The sequence below is a fragment of the Pipra filicauda genome, unplaced genomic scaffold (genome assembly GCF_003945595.2).
Source record: "Pipra filicauda isolate LSUMZ 115617 unplaced genomic scaffold, ASM394559v2 scaffold391_size691406_pilon, whole genome shotgun sequence".
NCBI lineage: Eukaryota > Metazoa > Chordata > Aves > Passeriformes > Pipridae > Pipra > Pipra filicauda.
In genome coordinates this window covers 1-22,445 of record NW_024104522.1, presented here as the reverse complement: position 1 = coordinate 22,445, position 22,445 = coordinate 1, and the positions used below count along the sequence as shown (strand labels likewise).

Here is a 22,445-nt window from a genome sequence, read left to right as displayed (position 1 = left end):
GGGTGCTGGGGGGCTGATTGGGGGGTGGGTGCCGGGGGGATACCACGGTGGTGCCAGGGAGTGTCAGGGATGGGTGCTGAGGGAAGAGGGTGTGCCACGTGGGGGGGGTGACAGCAATGGGTGCCACAGTGGGTGGGGGGTGGGTACAACAGGTGGGTGCTGGGGATGGATGGGGGCAGTTGGGGCGGGGTGGGCCACGGGTGGGTGCTGGGGGGGTACAACAAGTGAGTGCTGGGGATGGATAGGGGGAGTTGGGGTGGGGTGGGCCACGGGTGGGTATGAGGGGCACTGGTTGGGCGGTGGGTGGTGGGGTTGGGTGCCACGGGTGGGTGTTTGGGGGGTACAACAAGTGGGTGCTGGGGGGGTACAGCGGGTCAGCGCCACTGTGGGTGCTGGGGGGGTGCCACAGGTGGGCACTGAGCACTGACCCCAAGCCCTGGCTGCAGGGGCAGCACCCGTCGGGCAGTGGCTGCAGGAGGTGCTGCGGGACCTGGACATCGCCCACGCCGCCTTCGCCCGCCGGGATGAGGGCCCAGAGCCACCCCGAGCCCCTCCCTGTGCCCCGAGCCCCCCCTGTGCCCAGAGCCCCCCCACCCCCTCGGGGAGCCCCTCCTGTCACCGCGGGCGGCGCAGGGACCCGAGCGGGGACACGGAGGGGACGCGGGGCCGCCAGCCCGGCGCGGGGTGTATTGTGTCACACAGAGATGTACATGGCACCGGCGGGACGCGGCTCCCTGGGGCAGCGGCGGGCGGCGCGGGCGGCGCGGGTGGCACAGACGGCTGACGCGCAAAGAGGCCACGGGTCGGAAAGCACCAGCCCACGATGCATCGCCACGAGAGCGGGACGGGGGGACGGACGGATGGACGGACGGACGGACACACACGGGGACGCGTGGTGGGTGACACCGGGTGGCGCGGGGCGGGGCTGCGGCGAAGCGGCGCAGGCGGCGGTGGCACGGGCGGGGGGCGAGGGGGCCGCCCCCTCGCCCACCTCAGTCCTTGAGGGTGGCCTCGGACACGCCCTGGGCCAGCAGCTCGGCCAGCACGTTGTCCAGGTAGTTGGGATCGGGGTACCCGTGGCCCGTCAGGTTGGAGCCGAACTCGGTCTTGTGGTGGATCTCGTTCCACACCACCGTGTCCGACTCGCCCGTCGTGTTGGACGTGCCGATGGTGAAGATGAGCCGCCGGTCCCAGGCCACGATCAGCAGTTTCAGCACCTGCCGGGGGTCAGGGCTCACCCACCCGGCACGGCCCAGCCTGGCACGGCCAGGGGTGACACCCCCAGCACCCCTGGACCAGCCTGGGTGGGCAGGGGTGACACCCCCAGCACCCCTGGACCAGCCTGGCACAACCATGGACTGTTCATCCAACACACCCATTCCAGCCCCCATGGATTGCCCACCCAGCACCCCCAGCCTGGCACAATCATGGATTGCCCATCCAGTATCCCCATCCCAGCCTGGCACAATCATGGATTGCCCAACCTGGCCCAGCCACGGATTGCCCACCCATTATTCCCAGCCCATCCTGGCCCAGCCACGGATTGCCCACCCGGCACAGCCATTGCTCACCCACCCAGCACCCCCTGCCCTCCTCCCTCCACAGCACGGCCCCAGCACCCAGGGCTGTGGTTCAGCCCCAGCACGGTGCCCACAGGGTGCCAGCCTTCCCTGTGGCACAGCCCAGCCCCACCCCAGTGCTGCTGCCTCCTCCCTATCCCACCCCATCCCATCCCTTCTCTTCTGCATCCCATTCCTTACCATCCCAACCATTCTCCCTCCATCCCATCCCTCACCATCCCTTCCCATTCTATGCCATCCCACCCCATTCCTTCCATTCCTTCTCCCATCCCATTCCCTTCCCATTCCCCCTCATTCCCAGCCATCCCATCCATTCCCATCCCATCCCACATCATCCCTTCTCTTCCACATCCCATTCCTTCCCATCCATTCTCTCTCCATCCCATCCCACCCCATCCCTTCCCATTCCATGCCATGCTATGCCATCCCACCCCATTCCTCCTATTCCTTCTCTCATCCCATCCCTTCCTATTCTATCTCCATCCCTTCCCTTCCCCTCCCCTTCCTCTTTCCCCTTCCCTTTTCCCCTTCCCTAACCATCCCTTCCCATCCATTCTTATCCCTTCTTTTCCCATCAAATCCCCACCCTATCCCATATCACCCCATCCCATTCCATTCCTTCTTCCTTTCCTTTCCTTTCCTTTCCTTTCCTTTCCTTTCCTTTCCTTTCCTTTCCTTTCCTTTCCGTTCCTTTCCTTTCCTTTCCTTTCCTTTCCTTTCCGAACCTTTCCTTTCCTTTCCTTTCCTTTCCTTTCCTTTCCTTTCCTTTCCTTTCCTTTCCGAACCTTTCCTTTCCGAACCTTTCCTTTCCTTTCCTTTCCGAACCTTTCCTTTCCTTTCCTTTCCTTTCCTTTCCGAACCTTTCCTTTCCTTTCCTTTCCTTTCCTTTCCCCAAAAAATCCCAAAAACCAACATTCCCCTTTCCTTTCCCTTTCCGTTCCCAACCGTCCCTTCCCTTCCCAAACCTTCCCTTCCCTTCCCAAACCTTCCCCTCCGTTCCCAAACCTTCCCAAACCTTCCCAAACCTTCCCTTCCCTTTCTATCTCAACCCATCCTTTCTCATCCCATCCCATCCCACCCCATCCCCCCCATCCCGGTGTGCCACATCCTCACCTTCCTGCCCTTCTCGTTATCGGGCAGGTAGCAGTGCCGGGGGAATCCTCGCGCCGTGAACTTCTTGCCGGGATTGGGATGCTCCGGGCCCTGGAGGGGGGATTGGGGGGACATTGGGGTGAGGGGGGGGCACAGGGAGGGGGTGCCTGGCCCCGCGGGGGTCCCTCCTCACCTGGATGCCGGTGGGGATGTCGTAGACGATCCGGATGGTTTTGGAGTCGGTGTATCCCGGGAGGGAGTGTGGGATGAGGTGGAATTCCATCTTCCCGGGGGGCTGCGTTCCCGTCTTCTCCCCGTAAATGGCCTTGCAGGTGGGGCACTGCAGGCTCCCGTCCTGCGGGCATTGGGGGGCATCAGGGGGGGCACAGACCCCCAACCCACCCACACCCACCCGGCACCCCCCAGCACCCACCCGGCACCCCCCAAAACCCACCCATACCCACCAAAACCCACCCAGCACCCCCCAGCACCCACCCACACTCACCCACACCCACCCGGCACCCCCAAAACCCCCTGCACCCAACCAGCACCCACCCCACACCTCCCAGTACCCACCCCAGAGTCCCCCCCCACTCCCCGCCCATCCCCACACCCACTCGACACCACTCCACACCCTCTCATTCACCCCCACACCCACCCAGAACCCCCCACCCTCCAGCACCCCTCAACACCCCCTCAGCACCCACCCAGCACCCCGCAATGCCCCTCAACCCCCTACACCCAACCAGCACCCCAACACCTCCCAGTACCCCCCAACACCCCCACACCCACCCAGCACCCCTCAGTACCCACCCAGCACCCCCAACACCCCCCAGTACCCCCCAACACCCCCACACCCAACCAGCACCCCTCAGTACCCACCCAGCACCCCTCAGTACCCACCCAGCACCCCCAGCACCCCCAACACCTCCCAGCACCCACCAACACCACTCCCCAGCCCTCCTCATCCTCACACCTCCCCCATCACCCCCCAACACCCACCACCCCCAACCACCCCCAGCACCCACCCGGCACCCACCCAACACCCCCCAACCCCCACACACCCGACCAGCGCCCCCCAACACCCCGACACCCCCCTCACCCACCCCCACTCCCAGCCAGCCCCCAACACTCACCCAGCACCCATCCAGCACACACCCAACACCCCCCAGCCCCATCACACCCCACCAGCACCCACCCCAACCTCCCAGCACCCCCACAGCACCCACCCAACAGTCCCCCACACCCATCCCCATCCCCACACAGAACCCACACCCACCCAGCACCCCCCAACACCCTCCAGCACCCCCCACACCATCCAGCATCCCCAACATCTCCCAACATCCCCCAACACCCTCCAGCACCCCCCACACCATCCAGCATCCCCAACATCTCCCAACATCCCCCAACACCCCCACAGCACACACCACCCCCCAACACCTCCCTGCACCCATCCCACACCCCCCAACACTCACCCAGCACCCCCCAGCACCCCTCACACCCACTCAGCACCCCCCACAACCCCCCAACACCTCCCAGCACCCCCCAACACCTCCCAGCAACCCCCACACCCACCCAGCACCCCCCTAACACCCCCCAGCTCCCCCCAACACCCCCCACCCCTCAGCCCAGCCCCCCCATGGCGGGGGGCGCGGACCTTGTTGCCGTTGTTGTACATGGCGAGCAGGCACAGCAGGTGGTACATGTGCCCGCACTTGCCCAGCTTGCCCACCAGCTCCGGCTTGATGCCCCTGGGGCTCAGGACTCCCTCGTAGCCGGAGGAGGTGACCAGCCGCTCCATGCAGATGGTGCAATCCTGCCGGGATCGGGAGAGCCGGGATAAGGTCCCGCTGGGATGAGCGGGTCCCCCCCGGCGCTGTGCCCGGCGTGGGGCGATGCCCGTCCCCTCAACCCCCCACCCACCCCGGGTGCCCGCTCACCTCGTCCGGGGGGTTCTTCACCTTCTGGATGTACCGGCGCACCACGTCCTCGGGGGTCTTGCCTGCCGCGGGCACGGGGGGGAAGGGAGGGCGTCAGAGCCTGCCCGCGGTGCCCAGAACCCCCATCACCGGGACGGGGACAGCCCTGTCACCGAGGGTGGGGACAGCCCTGCCACCCAGGATCGGGACAGCCCTGCCACACCCTGCCACCACTGTGGGGACAGACCAGCCACCTACTGTGGGGACAGCCCTGCCACCCAGGATCAGGACAGCCCTGCCATCCCCTGCCACCACGATGGGGACATCTCTGACACTCCCACTCAGGATGGGGACAGCCCTGCCATCCTCTGCCACCACGATGGGGACAGCCCTGCCACCTACTGTGGGGACAGCCCTGCCATCCCCTGCCACTACGATGGGGACAACCTTTCCACCCACGATGGGGACAGTCCTGCCACCCTCTGCCACCGGCATGGGGACAGTCCTGCCACCCCCTGCCACCAAGATGGGGACAAACCTTCCACCCCCTGCCACCCAGGATGGGGACAGCTCTGACACTCCCAACCAGGATGGGGACAACCCTGCCACCCAGGATGGGGACAGCCCCCCCGTGCCTCAGTTTTCCCCCCACAGGGACTGGCATGTCCTGGTGTCCCTGATCCCGCAGGGACACGGGTGGCTCTGATCCCAGGGACACGAGTGGCTTTTATCCCACAGGGACACAGGTGGCTCTGATCCCCAAGGACACGGGTGGCTCCTCACTCTTCTTGAGCTGCTTCTTCTTGGTTTTCCTGCAGATGCCGTTGACTCCGGGCACAGGTTTGATGTCGCTCTTGCTGACGGGTGGCGGGTGCAGGATGGGTTTGGGGGCGCGGGTCAGGCACACGGGCAGCCCGGCGGCGCACATGAGGATCCCCGTCATCCCTGCGCCGAGGAAAAGGGCTGTCTGTCCGTCCGTCCGTCCTTCCCGCCGCCTGGCAGCGGCCCGACCCCGTGCCCTGCCCGCGATGTCACCCGGCGGTGACACGCAGCCCGCGGCCGGACCGCCCTTACCTGCGAGGGCGGGATGGACGGGGCCGGTGCCGTTCAGGTTCTTGACCGGGAGGGCCGGGACCCTGCACGGAGAGGGGAGGGGAAGGGGCTCAGCCCAGCTGTCAGGGTTGGCACTGTGCCCTACTCGCATGGCGTGTCCCCAGGGCAGCGTCCTCCCCACGGGACACAGGGCAGGGTGTCCCCTCACCAGCCCTGGGGGGGCTGCTGTCCATTCCCACGGGGCTGGCACTGCCCCCAGGGTAGTGCCCTCCCCATGGGACACAGGGCAGGGTGTCCCCTTGCCAGCTTGGGGGGCTGCTGTCCAATCCTACGGGACTGGCACTGCCCCCAGGGTAGTGCCCTCCCCGTGGGACACAGGGCACGTCCCCTAACCAACTTGAGGGGCTGCTGTCCTATCCCATAGGGCTGGCACTGTCCCCAGCTCCCCATGGGACACAGGGCAAGGTGTCCCCTTGCCAGCTTGGGGGACTCCTGTCCCATCCCACGGGGGTGGCACTGTCCCAGGACACTGTCCCATGGGACACAGTGTCCTGTCCTGCGGGGTTGTCACCCAGTGCCACCCGTCCATCCCTGGGCACCCGATGGCACTGGGGACATCACGTCAGCCTTGACTCAGGGTGGAGCTTCATCGGGGTGTCCCGATGGTGACATCCAGTGTCCCACATCACCACGGGAATGGGGTGTCCATGGGGGGTGGGATGGAGGGAAGGGAAGGAAGGGAAGGAAAGGAGGAAGGCAGGGAGGGAGGGAGGAAGGGAGGAAGGAAGGGAGGGAAGGAAGGGAGGGAAGGAGGAAAGGAGAGAGGGAAGGAGGGAAGGAAGGGAGGGAAGGAGGAAAGGAGAGAGGGAAGGAGGGAAGGAAGGAAGGAAGGAAATGAAGGAAGGACTGGGGCAGGCACTGGGATGAAGGACAAGGAGCAAAGCCCAGCAGAGCCCTGTGCCCAAGTGCTCCTGCCCTGGGGGATGGGAACAGCCCCCACCAGTGGCATCATCCCCCTCCCTACCCCCACAGCCCCCACGCAGTGGCATCATCTTCATCCTCCTCCCTAACCCCCACAAGCCGTGCTCCTCCCCCTCACCTAACGTAACCCCCACAGCCCCCTGCCCCAGCCATGGCAGTGATGAGTTCGGCAGTGCTCAGCCTCACAGGAACCGCGGCTGGGGGCGTTTTCCCTCACATTCCCAAAGCTCCTTCACTCCCCCCAAGGCCTTCAGCCCCCACCAGGGCATTCCTGGTCCCCTCTTACCTGTCCATGGGGGCACATGGGATGGGACCTGTGTACCAGGACAGGGACAGGGACAGGGACAGGGACAGGGACAGGGACAGGGACAGGGACAGGGACAGGGATGGCTCAGCCCAGCACGTGGCACGTGGGGGCCAAAGCAGGACATAGAGGGGAATGAAACGTGCAGGGGCTGCTCAGTGACCCCACCTGACCCCCAGTCCCCACCTCCCAGCCCGGTGCCAAGGGCCCTGAGGGGACACCAGGACAACCCCCCGAGGGGTACAGCCGTGGGGACGTGGGTGTCAGGACAGGGACCCCCCCGGACACTCACCCACCCCCCTGCCCTCCGTGAGTCATTCCCATATGCCCATTCCATTCCCACCTGGGCACGGGGCTGCGCCCTCCGCGCTCCGGCTGCGCTCCCGGCCCAGGGACCTGCCTATGGCATCGTGCCACCAGCTGTGTCACACACTCCCTCTGCCCATTGGCGACACAATTCCCCCGGGGAGCAGGCACCCCACGTCCTCCGGCTGCCATGGAGAGCGTGGCACGGCATGGCACAGCATGGCATGGCATGGCACGGCATGGCACGGCATGGCACGGATCACCACACCCCCTCCGCAGCGATCCCGGGGCCAGCCGGGGCGAGCCAGGCGTCCCTCCCGGCAGCACGTCCCCAGGGTGAGCACCCCGGGGCTGGAGGTGACAACGGTGCCACACGGGCTGGGGCCGCTCGTGCCAGCGGGGGACGAGGCACCTCCATCACCCCCGCACCCCCCTCCCGGGTGCCACCCCCGCCCCGCTTACCCCGGGGGCACGGCGGCCCTGGCGCCCAGTCCGGCCCCGCGCTGCGTCCCGGGCCGGTTGAGGTTGTTGAGCCCGGTCAGCGCCGCACCGGGCACGCTCTGCCCGGGGGCGAACCCCGCGCCGGGCACCCGCAGCCCCTCGGCCTTGGCCGTGCCCCCCGCCCCCGCCGCCGGCCCCGGCGGCCACAGGGCCCCCCCGGCGAAGGTGCTGCTCTGCCGGACGGCGCCGGGGTAGAGTTTGCGGCGCTGCGATGCCAGGATGGCGTTGGAGGCGGCGCGGGTGCTGTTGACCAGCAGGCACTGCGGGCACGAACAGGGGGTCCCCGTGCTGGCGCCCACCGGCCACGACTGGGATTTGGGGATGGAGCCCATGGTGAGGGGGTAGGCCAGGTCCATGCGGCGCCGGAGCCGCCGCTTGCGCTGCGTCTGCCGGTTCATTTGGGACATGCTGCTGAAGTAGATGAGGTAGCAGAAGCCCAGGGAGGAGAGGTCCAGCCAGGGGTGCTGCTTCTCGTAGGCGTTCTGGATGGTGATGCAGATGTCCATGTCGTAGGGAGTCCAGGAGTTGTTGTCGTTCTCCCATTCCCACACGATTCCCTTGCCCGGGGCTGAGGAGGGGTCGTAGAAGTTCCTCCGCACGGGCCGCATGGTCCCTGGGGAGACAGCGGGGGTGGCACGGCGGGGTCCGGCGCCCCGAGGTGCCAGCAGAGGGACCCACACTCACACGGACACGCCTGTGCCCAGCTCCCAGCCCGGCATTCCGCAGGGATTGGGATGCAGAGGCACTTCGGGGTGAAGCAGCCACTCCCCCCTCCATAAAGGGGTGCGGGGGGGGGAGGACCAACACACCCCACCAGGCTGTGCTTCCCTAGGGATGTATCCGACCCGCAGCCCACCGTCGGTGGTGGTGATTTGGCCACCGGCTGCTCTGCCAGCCCTCGGGTGCCCTGGGAAGGGCGATGCTGCCCAGCTCCAGCGCTCCTTCCCATCCTTTTTCCATCCCTCCGGTCCAGAGCCACCTCCAGCCTCCCCGGCCGGGGTCCCGCGGCCATCCCGGGGCACGGGAAGCATTTCCCGGTCAGGAGAGGTTTCCTGACAGCTGCCGGCAGTCACACGGCCAGGCATTGTCCCCAAATCCCGGCCCCCGCCGCCGCTTTGGGACCGGCCTGGATGTCCCGGCCCCCTCCGAAGCTCTGCGGGGGGAGGAGGCAGCGCAGCCCCCTCCTCAAGTGCCCCCCTGGCACGGGGCCTCTCCATCCCCTCGGCGGCACCGTTTGCCCAGCTCGATTAAAGGCACTAATTAACGGTCATTAATCATCGGCCGCATCAGGCGGCAGAGCCAGGCCCAGCTGCCGCCTTGTGCTGAGGCAGCTCCGCCGGGGCCGCGGGAGGGAGGCGGGGGGGCTGCCCGGGCCTGCTGCCTGCTCCTGCCTGCGCCCCAAACCCCGCTGCCTGCTCCTGCCTGCGCCCCAAACCCCGCTGCCTGCTCCTGCCTGTATCCCAACTCCCACTGCCTGCTTATGTCCACATCCCAAACCCCACTGCCTGTCTGCTCCTGCCTGCATCCCAAACCCCACTTCCTTCTGCCTGCACCCCAAACCCCACTGCCTGCTCATGTCCACATCCCAAATCCCACTGCCTGCTCCTACCTGCACCCCAAACCACACCGCCTGCTCCTGTCCACATCCCACTGCCCACTCCCATCCAATCCCCCTGTCCACTCATCCAATCCCACTGCCTCTCCATCCACACTGTGCTCACATCCATGTCCTGTATCCCACCTGAGTTCCCATCCCTGCCAGCTTCCTTCCCCCATCCATGGCCCTCATCCTGCTGCTCACTCACATACACATCCTATATCCATTGGTCCCTGCAACTGTATCCCACATCCCCCTGTCTGCTCACATCCCATCCCAAATCCCACATCCCCCTGTCTGCTCACATCCCATCCCAAATCCCACATCCCCCTGTCTGCTCACAGCCCCATCCCAAATCCCACATCCCCCTGTCCCTAACATCCCCATCCCACATCCTTCTACCTCTCACATCCCTATCCCAAATCCAATCCCCTCTGTCCCTCACATCCCCATCCCACATGCCTCTATCCCTCTATCCCTCACATCCCCATCCCAAATCCCACACCCCCCAGCCCCTCACATCCCCAAATCCCACACTCCCCTGTCCCTCACATCCCGAATCCCACACCCTCTGGCCCCTCAAATCTCCATCCCAAATCCCATACTCATGTCCCTCACATCCCAAATCCCACATCCCCCTGTCTGCTCATATCTCCATCCCAAATCCCGCATCCTCCTGCTCACTCACATCCCCATCCCACATCCCCCTGTCCCTCACATCCTGAATCCCACATCCCCCTGTCCCTCACATCCTGAATCCCACATCCCCCTGTCCCTCACATCCTGAATCCCACGTCCCCCTGTCCCCACATCCCCATCCCACAGGGGTTGGGGGAAGATTCCCCATCCCAAGCCCGTGGGCACACTCAGCTCCGTGTCCCCAAGGGCCACCAGCTGTCCCCAGCCCCCCCAGCCCCTGCCCACCCCCCCAGCCTTGCAGGAGCCACAGGACCGAGCCGGTGTCCCCAGGGCCACCGGGAGGGGACACGTGTCCCTGCTCTCGGAACGGGGTCACCTCCTTTCATTCCATCACCGGGTTTCTCCCTCCCTGGGGGGTTTGGGATGGGCCAAGGAGCCCCCTGCCCCCTGCCCACCTTCCCCGTGTCCCCATGTCACAGCAGGCACCCTCAGACCAGGGGACCCTTGTGTCCCCAAGCACCACAAGGCACGTGACAGCCTCTAACCCCCGGGCCTCACCCACGGGAAGAGATGATGGATAGAGATGGATATGGGGATGGGGCACATGGAGACCACGATGCTGAGGGCAACGGCCCTGTCCCCTCCCGTGCCAGCCCTGGGCACAGCAGAGCCCCTCTCCCAGCACCCCTGTCCCCAAGCCCTGCTGGCACAGGGACTGCGGTACCGGGGACATCCTGGGAACGCTCCCAGCAGACACGTCCCCCCAAACCCTGCTGTGGCCCCACCTCAGGCACACATTCCCAGGGATCTCCCAGCACCGCAGCCATGGGATGCTGTCAGAGGATGGGCCCTGGCCAAAGCTGGCAGGAGGTGGCATGGGGACAGCCAGGGTGTCCCGGTGGCTCCTGCAGCTCTGCGTCAGTGCAGGCACCGGCACGACCCGCGGGGTCTCTGCTGACTCAGGGCTGCCGGTGCCAAGCTGCCCTTTGCCAAGTCCGTGACCGGCTGGAGACCGACTCCGAGCCAGGCTGGATGGCAGAGGCAGGGGGCAGGTCCCTGGCTTTGTCCTCCTCGCTGTCCCCAGCCCCCAGCAGGAGCCACGTCCTTATTTGGGGTCATTTGGCATCACTGGTGACGGTGACAGTGGCACTGGTGGCCGGGCTGAGGTGGCACAGCCAGGGGGGTCCCGCTCTGGGGCATCCCAAGGCCAGTCTAGTGGGAGCTGGGGGTGTCACCCCATGTATGGCAGGTCCCTGCCTGCTCTGCCTGGCCTGCAGCCGGATCCTGCCCTTGGCAGGGGTGCAGGGATGGGCAGGGAAGCACCCAGAATGGCACATCCCCCGTGGCACAGCCGGCACACGCCGGTTTAATGGGTCACACCGTGACGGGGACACATTTAACGGGGTCTGGGCTTGGTCCCAGTGTGGGACCAGCTCTGATTTCCCACAGGATCCGTGGCCTGGATGTGCTGCTGCAGCACCAACCAGCACAGCCGTGCATCTGCAACCAGCCCAGTGCCCACCACAGCTCCCAAACTGGGGCCTGCCCAGTCCCGGGGGGATCCCACACGGAGCAGCTTTGAGGGGAAGATGAGTGGACAGTGGGATAATGGGACACACCACCCAGCACAACAGCCCCAGTGGGGAGAGGGGATGGAGGGATGTGGGGACAGATCCCTCCAGGGTGTAGGTCCAGGATGGAGAGGCAAAGGAAAGAGCAGGAAGAGTCTGGAGAGGTCCATGGGGGGACCAGAGCCCAGCAGGGAGAGGGGAAGAGAGAGGGAACGGGAGGGACAGATGGATGGACAGATGGAGGGAGGAATGGAGGGATGGAGGGAGGGGGGATGGAGGGATGGATGGATGTGGGAATGAAGCAACAGACCAGTAAGCAGAGATACACAGGGAGGGAAGGAAGGATGAGGCTGGATGGCTGGACGGGTGGATGGATGGATGGAATGACAGACAAACTGTGACAGATTCACGGAGGAATGGACAGCTGGACAGACAGATGAAAGGAACAACAGACATACACACGGAGAGATGAAAGGATGGAGGGATGTAAGGAAGGATGTAAGGATGGAGGGATGAATGGATGAATGGATGAATGGATGGAAGCATGGAGGAATGGAATGATGTAAGGAGGGAGGCAGAGGTGTACAAGTGGATGGAAGGACGAAGAGATGGAAGGAGGGAGGGAGAGAGGGAATGATGGATGGATGGAAGGATGGAGGGATGGAAGGATGGAGGGACAGAAGGATGGAAGGATGGAGGGATGGAAGGATGGCCGTGTGACTCGGTGGCTGGATGTCCCTGGCTCGGTGCCAGCCCCTTACCCGTGTCCTGCCGGAACTGGTGCATGGACTGGAGGTCGATGACGTAGGGGGCCAGCTGGACATCGACCTGGCCCAGCACCACGGACCCGCGGGCGTCCTCCTTCAGCACGTTCTCGATGTGGTGGCACACGGCGGCCGAGTAGGGCCGCCAGCGCCCGTGCTCGTTCAGCCACTCCCACACCACCACGCGGGCCAGGTTCTGCGGGGGGAAGCCCAGGCCCCCCGAGGGCAGCATGGCCCCCGAGCCCTGCCGGGCCATGCCGGGGGTGCGGCGGCTCGGCCCCACTGCCCGGCCCGGCGCGGGGGCCGGGGGGTCACCCGGAGCCCCCCCAAGCCCCGCCGCGGGGCTCAGCGGAGGCGGGCGCTGCCAGCCAGGTCCCCGAGGTCCCCGAGCCGCCCGGGGCCGCTCCCCCGGGGCCGCCGCGCGGGGCAGGGACCATCCATCACCCGGCGCGTCTTCCTCGGCTCTTCCTCCTCCCCGCGGCGCTGGCGGGGGCTCAGGCTCCCAAAAGCCTCACCGGGACCTCACGGACCGCGTCGGCTCGAGGATGGCGGCGGCTGCGGGCGGCGGTGGGGACACGCGGCCACGGTGCTGTCCCCGAGACGAGACACCCACTCCTCCTCTTCCTCCTCGTGTCCTGCCGCTCGGCCCACGTCCTCGGCGGCTCCACGGCTGCTCCCGCCGCCCGGTGAAGGAGGGGGGTGTCACCTGCAAAACAGGGCCACGGGCGGGTCACCCCGGGTACCGCCAGGCGGGTGGCAGCTGGGGAACCGTCCCCGTCGCCCCCGGAGCCGGCGGGCAGCGAGGCCGCGGTGCCCGCAGCCCTGGCAGCACGGGCTGCTTGCCAGCCCCGGCCGGCTGCTGGCCTCCAGCACCACAGCGGGGACGAGGGGGACGGGGGGGGACAGGCCACCCCGCTGGCGGCCCTGGGGGGCTGCCGGGGGTCTCACGAGCCCGGGAAGCCCCGTCGCTCCCTGCCCCGGGTGCCGGGGAGCCCGCGGGGCCCGGCTCCCGCTCCAGCCGCCGCTGATTTATGATCTGCACTGCAGGCATCGGGCTGGGGGTGATCCCGGCCCCCCGCTCCCCCCCAGGCCCGCGCCCACCCACGGCAGCCCCCAGCCCCGCGGGGGCGGGAGGGGGGGCCAGGGAAGGGGAGCATCGCTGCACAAACAGCCGTCAGACAGACGGACGGACACGGCCGAGCACACACAGACACACTGACACGGAGAGACACGGGCACACGCGCTGGCACACGCACAGCCGGGGACACGGACAGACAGCGGGACGAGGCGGGCGGACGGACAGACACGGGGACCCGCGGCAGCACAACAGCCCCCCCGTGGGCACACACGCACACGGCCACACGCTCCGACACGGGTGTGCTCACACGCACCCTCACACGCGTGTGTTCCTCACCCAGCGCCCGCCGTGACCCCGAGCACCGGGGAGCTGGGAGGACCCTCAACCAACCCCGGGCCCCCCCCGCGGCCGGGCTGTGGGCCCGAGCCCCCAGGCCAGTAGCCCCCCCCCAGCCGGGGCCCGGCTGCTTTTCGGGAAGGGGGGGTGAAACGCCAGGCCTGTCCCCCGCGCACGGTGTGTCCCCCCCCGCCGCACGGCAGCCCCCGGTGCGCGGTCCCCCCCTCCCGGTGCACGGTCCCTCACGATGCCCGGCAGCCCCCAGACCCCCGGCGCTCCGTCCCCCCGCGGAGCGCGGTATCCCCGAGGCACGACAGACCCCCCTCCCCCGGTGCCTGTTGTGTCTCCCCCCTCCCGGCGCGCGGTCCCCGCCGATTCACGGCATCCCCCGTCGCTCCGGTGCGCGGTACCCCCGAGGCACGGCAGCCCCCCGGTGCCCCGTCCCCCCCCTCGCCCCCTGCCCGGTTCGCCGCGATCCACAGCATCCCCCAGCCCGCCGTGCCCGGTCCCGCCGCCCCCCGAGGAGCCCCCCCCGCCCCGCCATGGCCGCCGCCGCCCCGCACCGCGGCCCCGCGCCCGTTACCTCCGGCGGCCGCGGCCGCACCGGGGTCCGCGGCCACACCGGGAGCGGCGGCGGCGGCGGCGGCGGGCGCGGGGCCGGGCGGTGGCAGCGCTCCGGCAGCGCCAGGCACACACCGACACCGGCACCGGCGGCGCGCACGGCCGCGGGCACCCGCCGCACCGGCAGCGCGCGCGCCGGGAACGCGCGAACGGGGAGCGGGGACACGCGCGGGGGGAACCGGGGCGTCTGCACCGGGATGGGGGGACACGCACTGCGGGGGGGGGACGGGGAATCTGCACCGGGACCGGGGATACGCACCGGGAACAGGGATGGGGGACACGCATGGGGGGACTGGGAATCTGCACCGGGATGGGGGACTCGCAGCAGGGACCGGGCATCTGCACCGAGGAGCCGCGCCAGGACCGGGGACAGGCGCCGGGGTCACCCGCCGGGACCGGGCGTTTGATCCGGGGACACGCGGGGGACCGGGTGTCCACACTGGGGACACACACAGGGACTGGGGATCTGCAATGGGAACCTGTCCCCGGACTGGGCACCCACACCGGGGCCAGGCACCCACACCGGGAACACACAAGGGGCGCTGGGGACACACCAGGACCAGGAATCCACACCGGGGACACCCACAGGGATCAGGGACACACACCAGGAGTGGGCATCCAAAAAGGGGACATCCGTGAAGGACTGGGGACCCACACATAGGGCACTGAACACAGGCTCCAGAGACCTGTATGGGGGCTGGGCACCCACACCAGGGCTGGGCACCCGCACTGGGGACACGCTGGTCACTGGGCACCCACAACAAGGTCCAGGCACCCACAGTGGGGACATTCACAAGGGGACCTGGCACCTGCACTGGGGACATATAGGGGACCAGTCACAGGCTCCAGAGACCTGTACCAGGACTGGGCACCCACACCAGGGCCGGGCACCCACAGTGGGGACACTCACAAGGGCCAGGTGCCACAGTGGGGACATGCACTGGGCCCAGGTATTGACACTGGGGCCACTCATGGGGGACCAGGGACACACTGGGGTCATGTAGAGGATGGGCACCTGCACCTGCACCAGGGTCAGGCACCCACACGGGGACACGGTGTCCACACAGGGGACACCCACGAGGACCGGGGACAGCCACCGTGACAGGGCACCGGTAAAGGGGACCAGGGAGGGACATGCTCCGGGGACATGTAGGGGGACTGGGCATCTGCAATGGAGCTGGGCACCCACACTGGGGACACGCACCACGAGGGGCTGCCCCCGGGGGGACCAGCCTGGCTGGGGGGACACCTTGTCCCCTCTTAGGGAGCGTGGATGCCGCAGCCCTGTGGGGACACTGAGGCACAGGAGGTGGCAGGAGCCCTGAGCCCCAGGGACACCCCAATGGCTGTCCCCCTCAGCCCACGGGCTCAGGGCTCTGCCTGCCAAGGGACAGGTTTGGGGACAGATCGGGGGAGAGGGTATTTGTCACTCTGGCTGTGCCCATGGCCCTGTGAAGGGACAGATCTGGGGACAGATTTGGGGACAGAGGGGTTGTCACTCAGGCTGTGCCCATGGAGAAACAGGTTTGGGGACAGGTCTGGTGACAGAGGGGTTCTAACTTGGGTAAGAAAATGGAGGGACAGGTTTGGGGACAAATCTGGGGACAGAGGAGTCACCAGTGTGGCCATACCTGCAAAGGGACAGATTTGGGGACACGTTTGGGAACATAGGGGTTGTTCCTCTGGTGTGCCCATGGAGGGACAGATCTGGGGACAGGGTTAGGGTTGGGTCGGGGGTCCGGGCAGCCACGGCCGCGGTGGCCTCGCAGTGCCACCTGGTGGCCTCGGCCACGCGGCCTGGCGGCCCGAGGTGCCACCGCGGGGGTCCCGGCAGAGCGGGGCGGGTATGGGGACACTCCCCCTCACCACCCCTGTCCCCACGGCGGGGAACGCGCTCCCCGGCAGCCCGCGGGGGCAGGAGCCACCCCCTGCCCATCCGTGCAATGAGCTGTGCTCGGGTCTCATGAGGGGCTGGGGGCTGGCACCACACGGCTCGGGCACAGAGCAGGGACATGGCATGGGGCCATGGAGATGGGACGGGGACAGGCATGGGGATGCAGAAACAGGGTAGAGACAAGGATGGGGACGTGGGGACATGACGCAGGGACGTGGGATGGGACATGGAGGGGAAAGAAGGACATGGCATGAGGACGTGGTGCCAGGACAGGGACATGGCATGGGGTTCTGGAGCTGGGACAGGGACACGGGGATGTGGAGCTGGGACAGGGACAGGGCATGAAGACATGAAGCTGGAAAGGGGACATGGCATGGGGACATGGAATGGGACATGGAGCTGGAATGGGGACGTGGCATGGGGACATGGAATGGGACATGGAGCTGGAATGGGGACGTGGCATGGGGACATGGAATGGGACACGGAGGTGAAAGAGGGACATGGCATGGGGACATGTTGCCAGGGTGGGGACAGGGACATGGGGATATGGAGCTTGGACAGGGACAGGGCATGAAGACATGAAGCTGGAATGGGGACATGGCACGGGGACGCAGAGTCAGGGCACAGCTCTGAAGCTGGGACATGGCACAGGGACGTGGAGCCAAGGCAGGGACATGGCACAGGGACGTGGAGCCAAGGTAGGGACATGGCATGGGGACCTGGAGCTGGGATGGGGAGACAAGGAGCCAGGGCAGGGACCTGGAGCTGGGCCATGGCATAAGGACCCAGAGCTGGGATGGGGACACAGCATGGGGACAGAGCTGGGGTGTGGCACGGGGACATGAATCCAGGGTAGGGACATGGCTCGGGGACCTGGAACCAGAGCAGGGACACAGAGCTGGGACGTGGTGAGGGGACATGATGCTGTGAGGGGGACATGGAGGGGGGACAGGGCCATGGCCCAGGGACCTGGAGCCACACTGAACCTCCCCAGGAACCCCAGAGGGCAGAAGACACCAGGCAGGGAGTGGGCACAGGGGGGGCACCCCAGGGCTGGGTGGGGGTCACTCAGGGGCACCGTGGGGACAAGGTCCTGTGCTGGGGGGTGCCCACCCAGGCCTGGGGAGGGGACACACGTCTGTCACCCAGTGCAACTGCCCCAGCCCCCCCTCCAGGGCCCCCGCCAGCCCCAGCAGCCGTGTTTAGTCTGAGGAGGAGCGCGGGTGACCTTCGGCTCCTCCGGCACCCACGGGGGGAACAGCACGTGGGACCCACCACAAGGACACACGGGGGGCTGGGAGGGGGGGGGACCCCCGTGCTCTGAGCACTGAGGGGGTGTTTGCTTTGGGGGGGCAGCTCCCACTCGCCCTGCCCAGAGGGAGGGGGCACCCGTGGGGGGTCCCTGGGGGGAGCACTCCCCTCTTTCTGTGTCCCCACGGTGGGTGGGGTCTGGGTGCTGGGACGGGGTGGGGGGGTGCTGGGGTGATCAGGGCGGCAGACCCCTACACACGGCGGGGGGGGGGTCCCGGGGTGCTGTGCCCAGACAGACAGACAGACAGATAGACAGACAGACAGACAGGCTGCCTGTAGGGTCCCTCACCCACCCCACTGGCGGGGACCACCCACACACACCCATGGCACACACTCACCCCACACAGACACACAGACACACAGACACACAGACACACAGACACACAGACACACACACACACACACACAGACACACAGACACACAGACTCACACACACAGACACACAGACTCACACACACACATACAGATGGCTCCTCACACGCCCCGACACGGGGACCACACACAGGGACACACATGGCAGAGGCAACTGGGAGAGCAGCCAGGAACAGACAGACAGACACACAGAGAGACAGACAGACACACACAGAGACACACAGACAGACACACAGAGACACACACAGACACAGACACACAGACAGACAGGAGGATGAACACGCGCCCGGGCCGTGCACACACGTGCAGGCACAGGCAGGCACAGACACACACACAGACCTCGGGCCATCCCACACAGGTGGGCATGGGGCACACGGAGGGGTGTGAGGGCACATGGGTGGGCACACACATGTGCACACACACCTGTGCAGACACGCACATGTATGTACACACACACGTGGATTCAGTGTGCACACATGTGAATCCATGTGCACACACAGATTCTGTGTGCACACGTGTGTGTGAATCCATGGACACACATGTGGATTCTGCGTGCACACACATGTGCAAATCCATGGGCACACATGGATTCTGTGTGCACACGTGTGTGAATCCATGTGCACACACACGTGTGAATCCAGACACACACACATATGGATTCCATGTGCACACATGTGTGTAAATCCATGGACACACACGTGGATTCCATGTGCACGTGTGTGTGTGAATCCACGGACACGTGGATTCTGTGTGCACACATGTGTGTGGATCTATGGACACACATGGATTCTGTGTGCACCGTGGGTGTGAATCTATGTGCACACACTTGTACACACACACACTTGTGCACACGCACACAGAGGATCACACACACACGTGTCCTGTGCACACACACACAGGGTCACACACACGTGTGTCCCCATGCGGGGGGGCTCACGCCGCTCCCCAGTCTCTCCCACGGGCAGCCGGAACCGTCCCCACATCGTGTCCCCTCCCCGCGCTGATCCTCTCCCAGCCCCCGAGCTCCCCCGACCCCCCGATCCTGTCCCTCCGACCCCCGACCTCCCCCCGACCGCCCGATCCTGCCCCCCAGGCCCCCAACCTCCTCTCTGCCCCCGATCCCGCCTCCCGGCCACCGATCCTGCCCCCGATCCCCCGACCCTGCCCCACGACCCCCGACCTCCCCTCTGCCCCCGATCCTGCCACCCGGGCCAGTGCGTCCCCCCAGCCCCCCAAATTTCCCCCCGCCCCCGGTGTCCGTCCCGCCAGCGGGACCCCCGTGCCGGCGGGGCGGAAGGAGGGGGAGCAGGCGGGGGGTCCCTCCTCCATCCCTCCTCCTCCTCCTCCTCCTCCCTCCCTCCTCCTTCCTCCTCCCCTCCCCCGCCGCCCGCTCGGTGCCGGTGCCGGTGCCCGCCGAGCCCCGCGGAGCGGCATGGCCGGGGGCCGGGGGTCCTGCCCGCCCCTGCCCGCACCGCTGCCCGCACCGCTGGGGCTCTGCCTGTGCCTCTGCCTGCTGCTGCCGCTGCCCGCGGCCGCCTGGAGCCCGGCCCTGCTGCCGCCCGCCGCCCGCAGGTACCGGCACCGGGGGCACCGGGGTGCGGGCACCGGGCACGGGGGGCACCGCGTTCGGGGGGCGTCGGGCACCGGGGGCTCTGGGTGCCGGGATGGGTCGGGCACCGGGGGCTCTGGGTGCCGGGGGTACCGAGTACCAGGGGCTCCAAGTCCTGGGCACGGGGGGCATCAGGCACTGGGGAGCTCGGGGGGGCACCAGGGAGATCTGGGCATCAAGGGCATCAGGCACTGGGGGGCTCCGGTGGTCTGTGGGTACCAGGAGTCCGGGTATCAGGTATGGGGGCATCGGGTACCAGGGGCATCAGGCAGCAGGGTCTGTGGGTACCGGGGGGCTCTGTGTACCAGGCGTGGGGGGCATCGTGGACCGGGGGGTATTGGCTGCTGGGGGCTCCAGGGGGGCTCTGTGGGCCGTGCTGGGGCTACTGGGACTGGGAAGGCTGGGGGTACTGGGGGCTGCTGGGGGAGCTAGCTGGACTTACTGGGGGTACTGGGGGTTACTGGGTCCAGCAGGACTTACTGGGGCTTCCTGGGGGGGTTACTGGGGCTGGTGGGATGTGCTGGGGCTGAGAGTTACTGTGCTGGGGCTGGGGGTTGCTGTGCCTGGCAAGACTTACTGGGGCTTACTGGGGCTTACTGGGGCTAACAGCACGTCTGGGGTTATCAGAGCTACCAGGGTTAGCAAGGTGCTGGGGCTACTGGGATTGCCTGGGCTTACTGGGGCTACTGGGGCTGCTGGGGGTACTGGGACTAATAGGGCTGCTGGGACTGCTGGGCATACTGGGACTGCTGGGGCTGCCTGGGCATACTGGGACTGCTGGGCATACTGGGACTCCTGGGCACACTGGGGCTACCGGGTCTGCTGGGGCTACTGGGGCTGCCTGGGCATACTGGGACTGCTGGGGCTGCCTGGGCATACTGGGACTGCTGGGGCTGCCTGGGTATACTGGGACTGCTGGGGCTGCCTGGGCATACTGGAGATACTGGGGCTGCTGGGCATACTGGGCACACTGGGGCTACTGGGGACTGCCTGGGCATACTGGGACTACTGAGGCTGCTGAGGCTACTGGGACTACTGGGCGTAATGGGACTGCTGGGCACACTGGGGCTACTGGACATACTGGGGCTGCTGGGGCTGGTGGGGGGTGAACGTCCCCTGCCCTGGGGTCCTGCCTGTCCCTGGGGGGCCGTGGGGGGGGCGGGGGGCTGTGGGGTGGATGTGGTGACTATAGGGGTCTGTGTCGGGCTGTGGGGGCTGTGGGAGGATGTGGGGGGCTGTGGGGGCTGTGGGGTGCTGTGTGGGGCTGTGGGGTCTGGTGTGGCTGTGTGGGGCTGTGGGGTGGTCTGTGTGTCTGTGGGAGGATGGGGGGCTGTGGGGGCTATGGGGTGGGGTGTGGGGCTGTGTGTGGGCTGTGGGGGTGTGGGGGTTTGTGAGGATTGTGGGGTGCTGTGGGGGGTTGTGGGGGGGACTGTGAGGGGCTGTGGGGGTTTGTGAGGATTGTGGGGGGCTGTGGGGGGCTGTGGGGGGCTGTGAGGGCTGTGGGGGGACTGTGGGGGGCTGTGGTGCCCGTCCCAGCGGTCGGGGGGGCGGCGGGGGGGTTGTTTACAGGAAGCCTTTGGCTCTGGCCGTGTCTCCGGCACCGGATTGCCGGGACCTCCCGGTTCCGCTCGGCTCGGGGAGGGCGACGGGCAGCAGCCGCCTCATTTCCCCTTCCCCTCCCGGCCAAGCCCAGGAAGCCCCCGGCGCCTTGGCATCACCCTGCCCTGTCCCCCCGGGACCCCCCCAGCCCACCACGCCCCACCCTGCTGTTGGCACCGAGGGCTCACGAACCCCCAGCCCGTCCCGCCCCGTCCCAGCCCATCCCACCCCGGCGCATCGCTGCCATCCCAAGCCGGGGGCACAAAGCCAAGCAGCTGATTTGGGGAATGGGAGCGGGGCTGGGAGCCAAGCCTGGCGTGGGCTTTGCCCCGGGTGGGCACATGCCCCGCGGCAGAGCCCGGACACGCTCAGTGCATGAGTGGCGGCCCGGTGGGTGGGCCGGGGTCACGCCAGGCCACGCCGGCGCTCACATGCCGGCGCCTGCCAGCTCCTGCCCCGCTCCCGGGAGGGCATTCCCGCTGGGAAGCGAGCCGGGACCCATCCCCACCCCGGCGGGCATCGCCGCAGCTGGAGCTGGCACCGCGCATCCCGCCCTGCGCCGCCCGGGAGCGAGCTGGGTGCCCTCCAAAGGGGGACGATGCCACCCCGGACCCCCCCTGGCACGGGGGGGAGGGAGGCGACAGCGGGAGCGTGGCGACAGCTCCGGCGGGATCTGCGCTTCCATAGCCCTGGCGCGGTGCCCGCCTGGGCCGCTGCCCGGCCGGAAAGCCCAGTGCCACCGCGCTGTCCCCCCGCCCCGGCACCTCCCAGACAATTGTCCCCCCGCGGCGCCCGCTCGTCCCCGCTGCCACCGCCTCCCTCCTCGCGGCGCTGCGGCGGCCGGTCCCGAAAAGCTCCTTTTTTTTTGACCCAAATTGTGCAGCCTTTTGAGCTCGGAGCTGCCGAGGGAACGGCGAGTCCTTCCCGCCGCGCGGGGACGGGGTCACTCGGCGCGGTGGCACCGGTGTGTGTGTGTCCCCCCCTCTCTGCAGGGGGAAACTGAGGCTGGGGGTGCCCGCGGCGGGGGTGGGCAGAGCCTGGCATGTGGGGCAGAAGAAAGGAGCCTTTGTGTGGGGTGGGCTGGGGGCGCGGAGGGGGCCCGGGCCCCGCTCCAGGCCGGCCGGCGCCAGCGCGGGGTTGGGAATGCGGCAGGAATGTGGGGCCCCAGCTCCCCCCCCACGTGCCAGGGCAAAGCTCCCCACGGGCACCTCCCGGGGCAGTTTGGGTGGCAGGACCCTCACGGTGGCACTGCCACCCCCGCGGTGTCCCCCCTGGGGACGCGGGTGGTTTCCCTTTGCAGCAACTGGTGCTCCTACA

The 22,445-nt window shown here is 67.4% G+C and overlaps 2 protein-coding genes across 2 annotated transcripts; both read right to left on the bottom strand.

The window, feature by feature from the left end:
• Window positions 1-654: 654 nt before the first annotated feature.
• Window positions 655-14,377, bottom strand: DTX1 (deltex E3 ubiquitin ligase 1). The gene is made up of 10 exons (XM_039385071.1): window positions 14,305-14,377; window positions 12,305-13,013; window positions 7,698-8,349; window positions 5,666-5,727; window positions 5,375-5,536; window positions 4,613-4,674; window positions 4,330-4,488; window positions 2,866-3,027; window positions 2,694-2,783; window positions 655-1,217 (listed from the first exon to the last, which is right to left on the bottom strand). Exons 2-10 carry the CDS (start codon window positions 12,561-12,563, stop codon window positions 993-995), a joined length of 1,833 nt encoding a protein of 610 aa, XP_039241005.1. The 5' UTR covers window positions 12,564-13,013; window positions 14,305-14,377; the 3' UTR covers window positions 655-992.
• LOC113990769 (basic proline-rich protein-like) lies at window positions 12,819-19,850 on the bottom strand. The gene is made up of 4 exons (XM_027726474.1): window positions 19,835-19,850; window positions 19,405-19,644; window positions 14,305-14,576; window positions 12,819-13,013 (listed from the first exon to the last, which is right to left on the bottom strand). Exons 1-4 carry the CDS (start codon window positions 19,848-19,850, stop codon window positions 12,819-12,821), a joined length of 723 nt encoding a protein of 240 aa, XP_027582275.1.
• Window positions 19,851-22,445: the final 2,595 nt, after the last annotated feature.

Bases quoted from the DNA above. Each gene is read 5' to 3' on its own strand.
- DTX1 (XM_039385071.1), bottom strand. From the start codon at position 12,563: ATGGCCCGGCAGGGCTCGGGGGCCATGCTGCCCTCGGGGGGCCTGGGC. The intron at 4,489-4,612 runs GTGAGCGGGCAC...CGATCCCGGCAG, and splicing joins TGAAGAACCCCCCGGACGAG to GATTGCACCATCTGCATGGA. The intron at 2,784-2,865 runs GTGAGGAGGGAC...TCCCCCCTCCAG, and splicing joins ACATCCCCACCGGCATCCAG to GGCCCGGAGCATCCCAATCC.
- LOC113990769 (XM_027726474.1), bottom strand. The intron at 14,577-19,404 runs GTGCGGGCAGCG...GTCCCGGTGCAG, and splicing joins GCACAGGCAGAGCCCCAGCG to ATTCCCCGTCCCCCCCCCGC. The intron at 13,014-14,304 runs GTAACGGGCGCG...CCTGTTTTGCAG, and splicing joins TGCGGCCGCGGCCGCCGGAG to GTGACACCCCCCTCCTTCAC.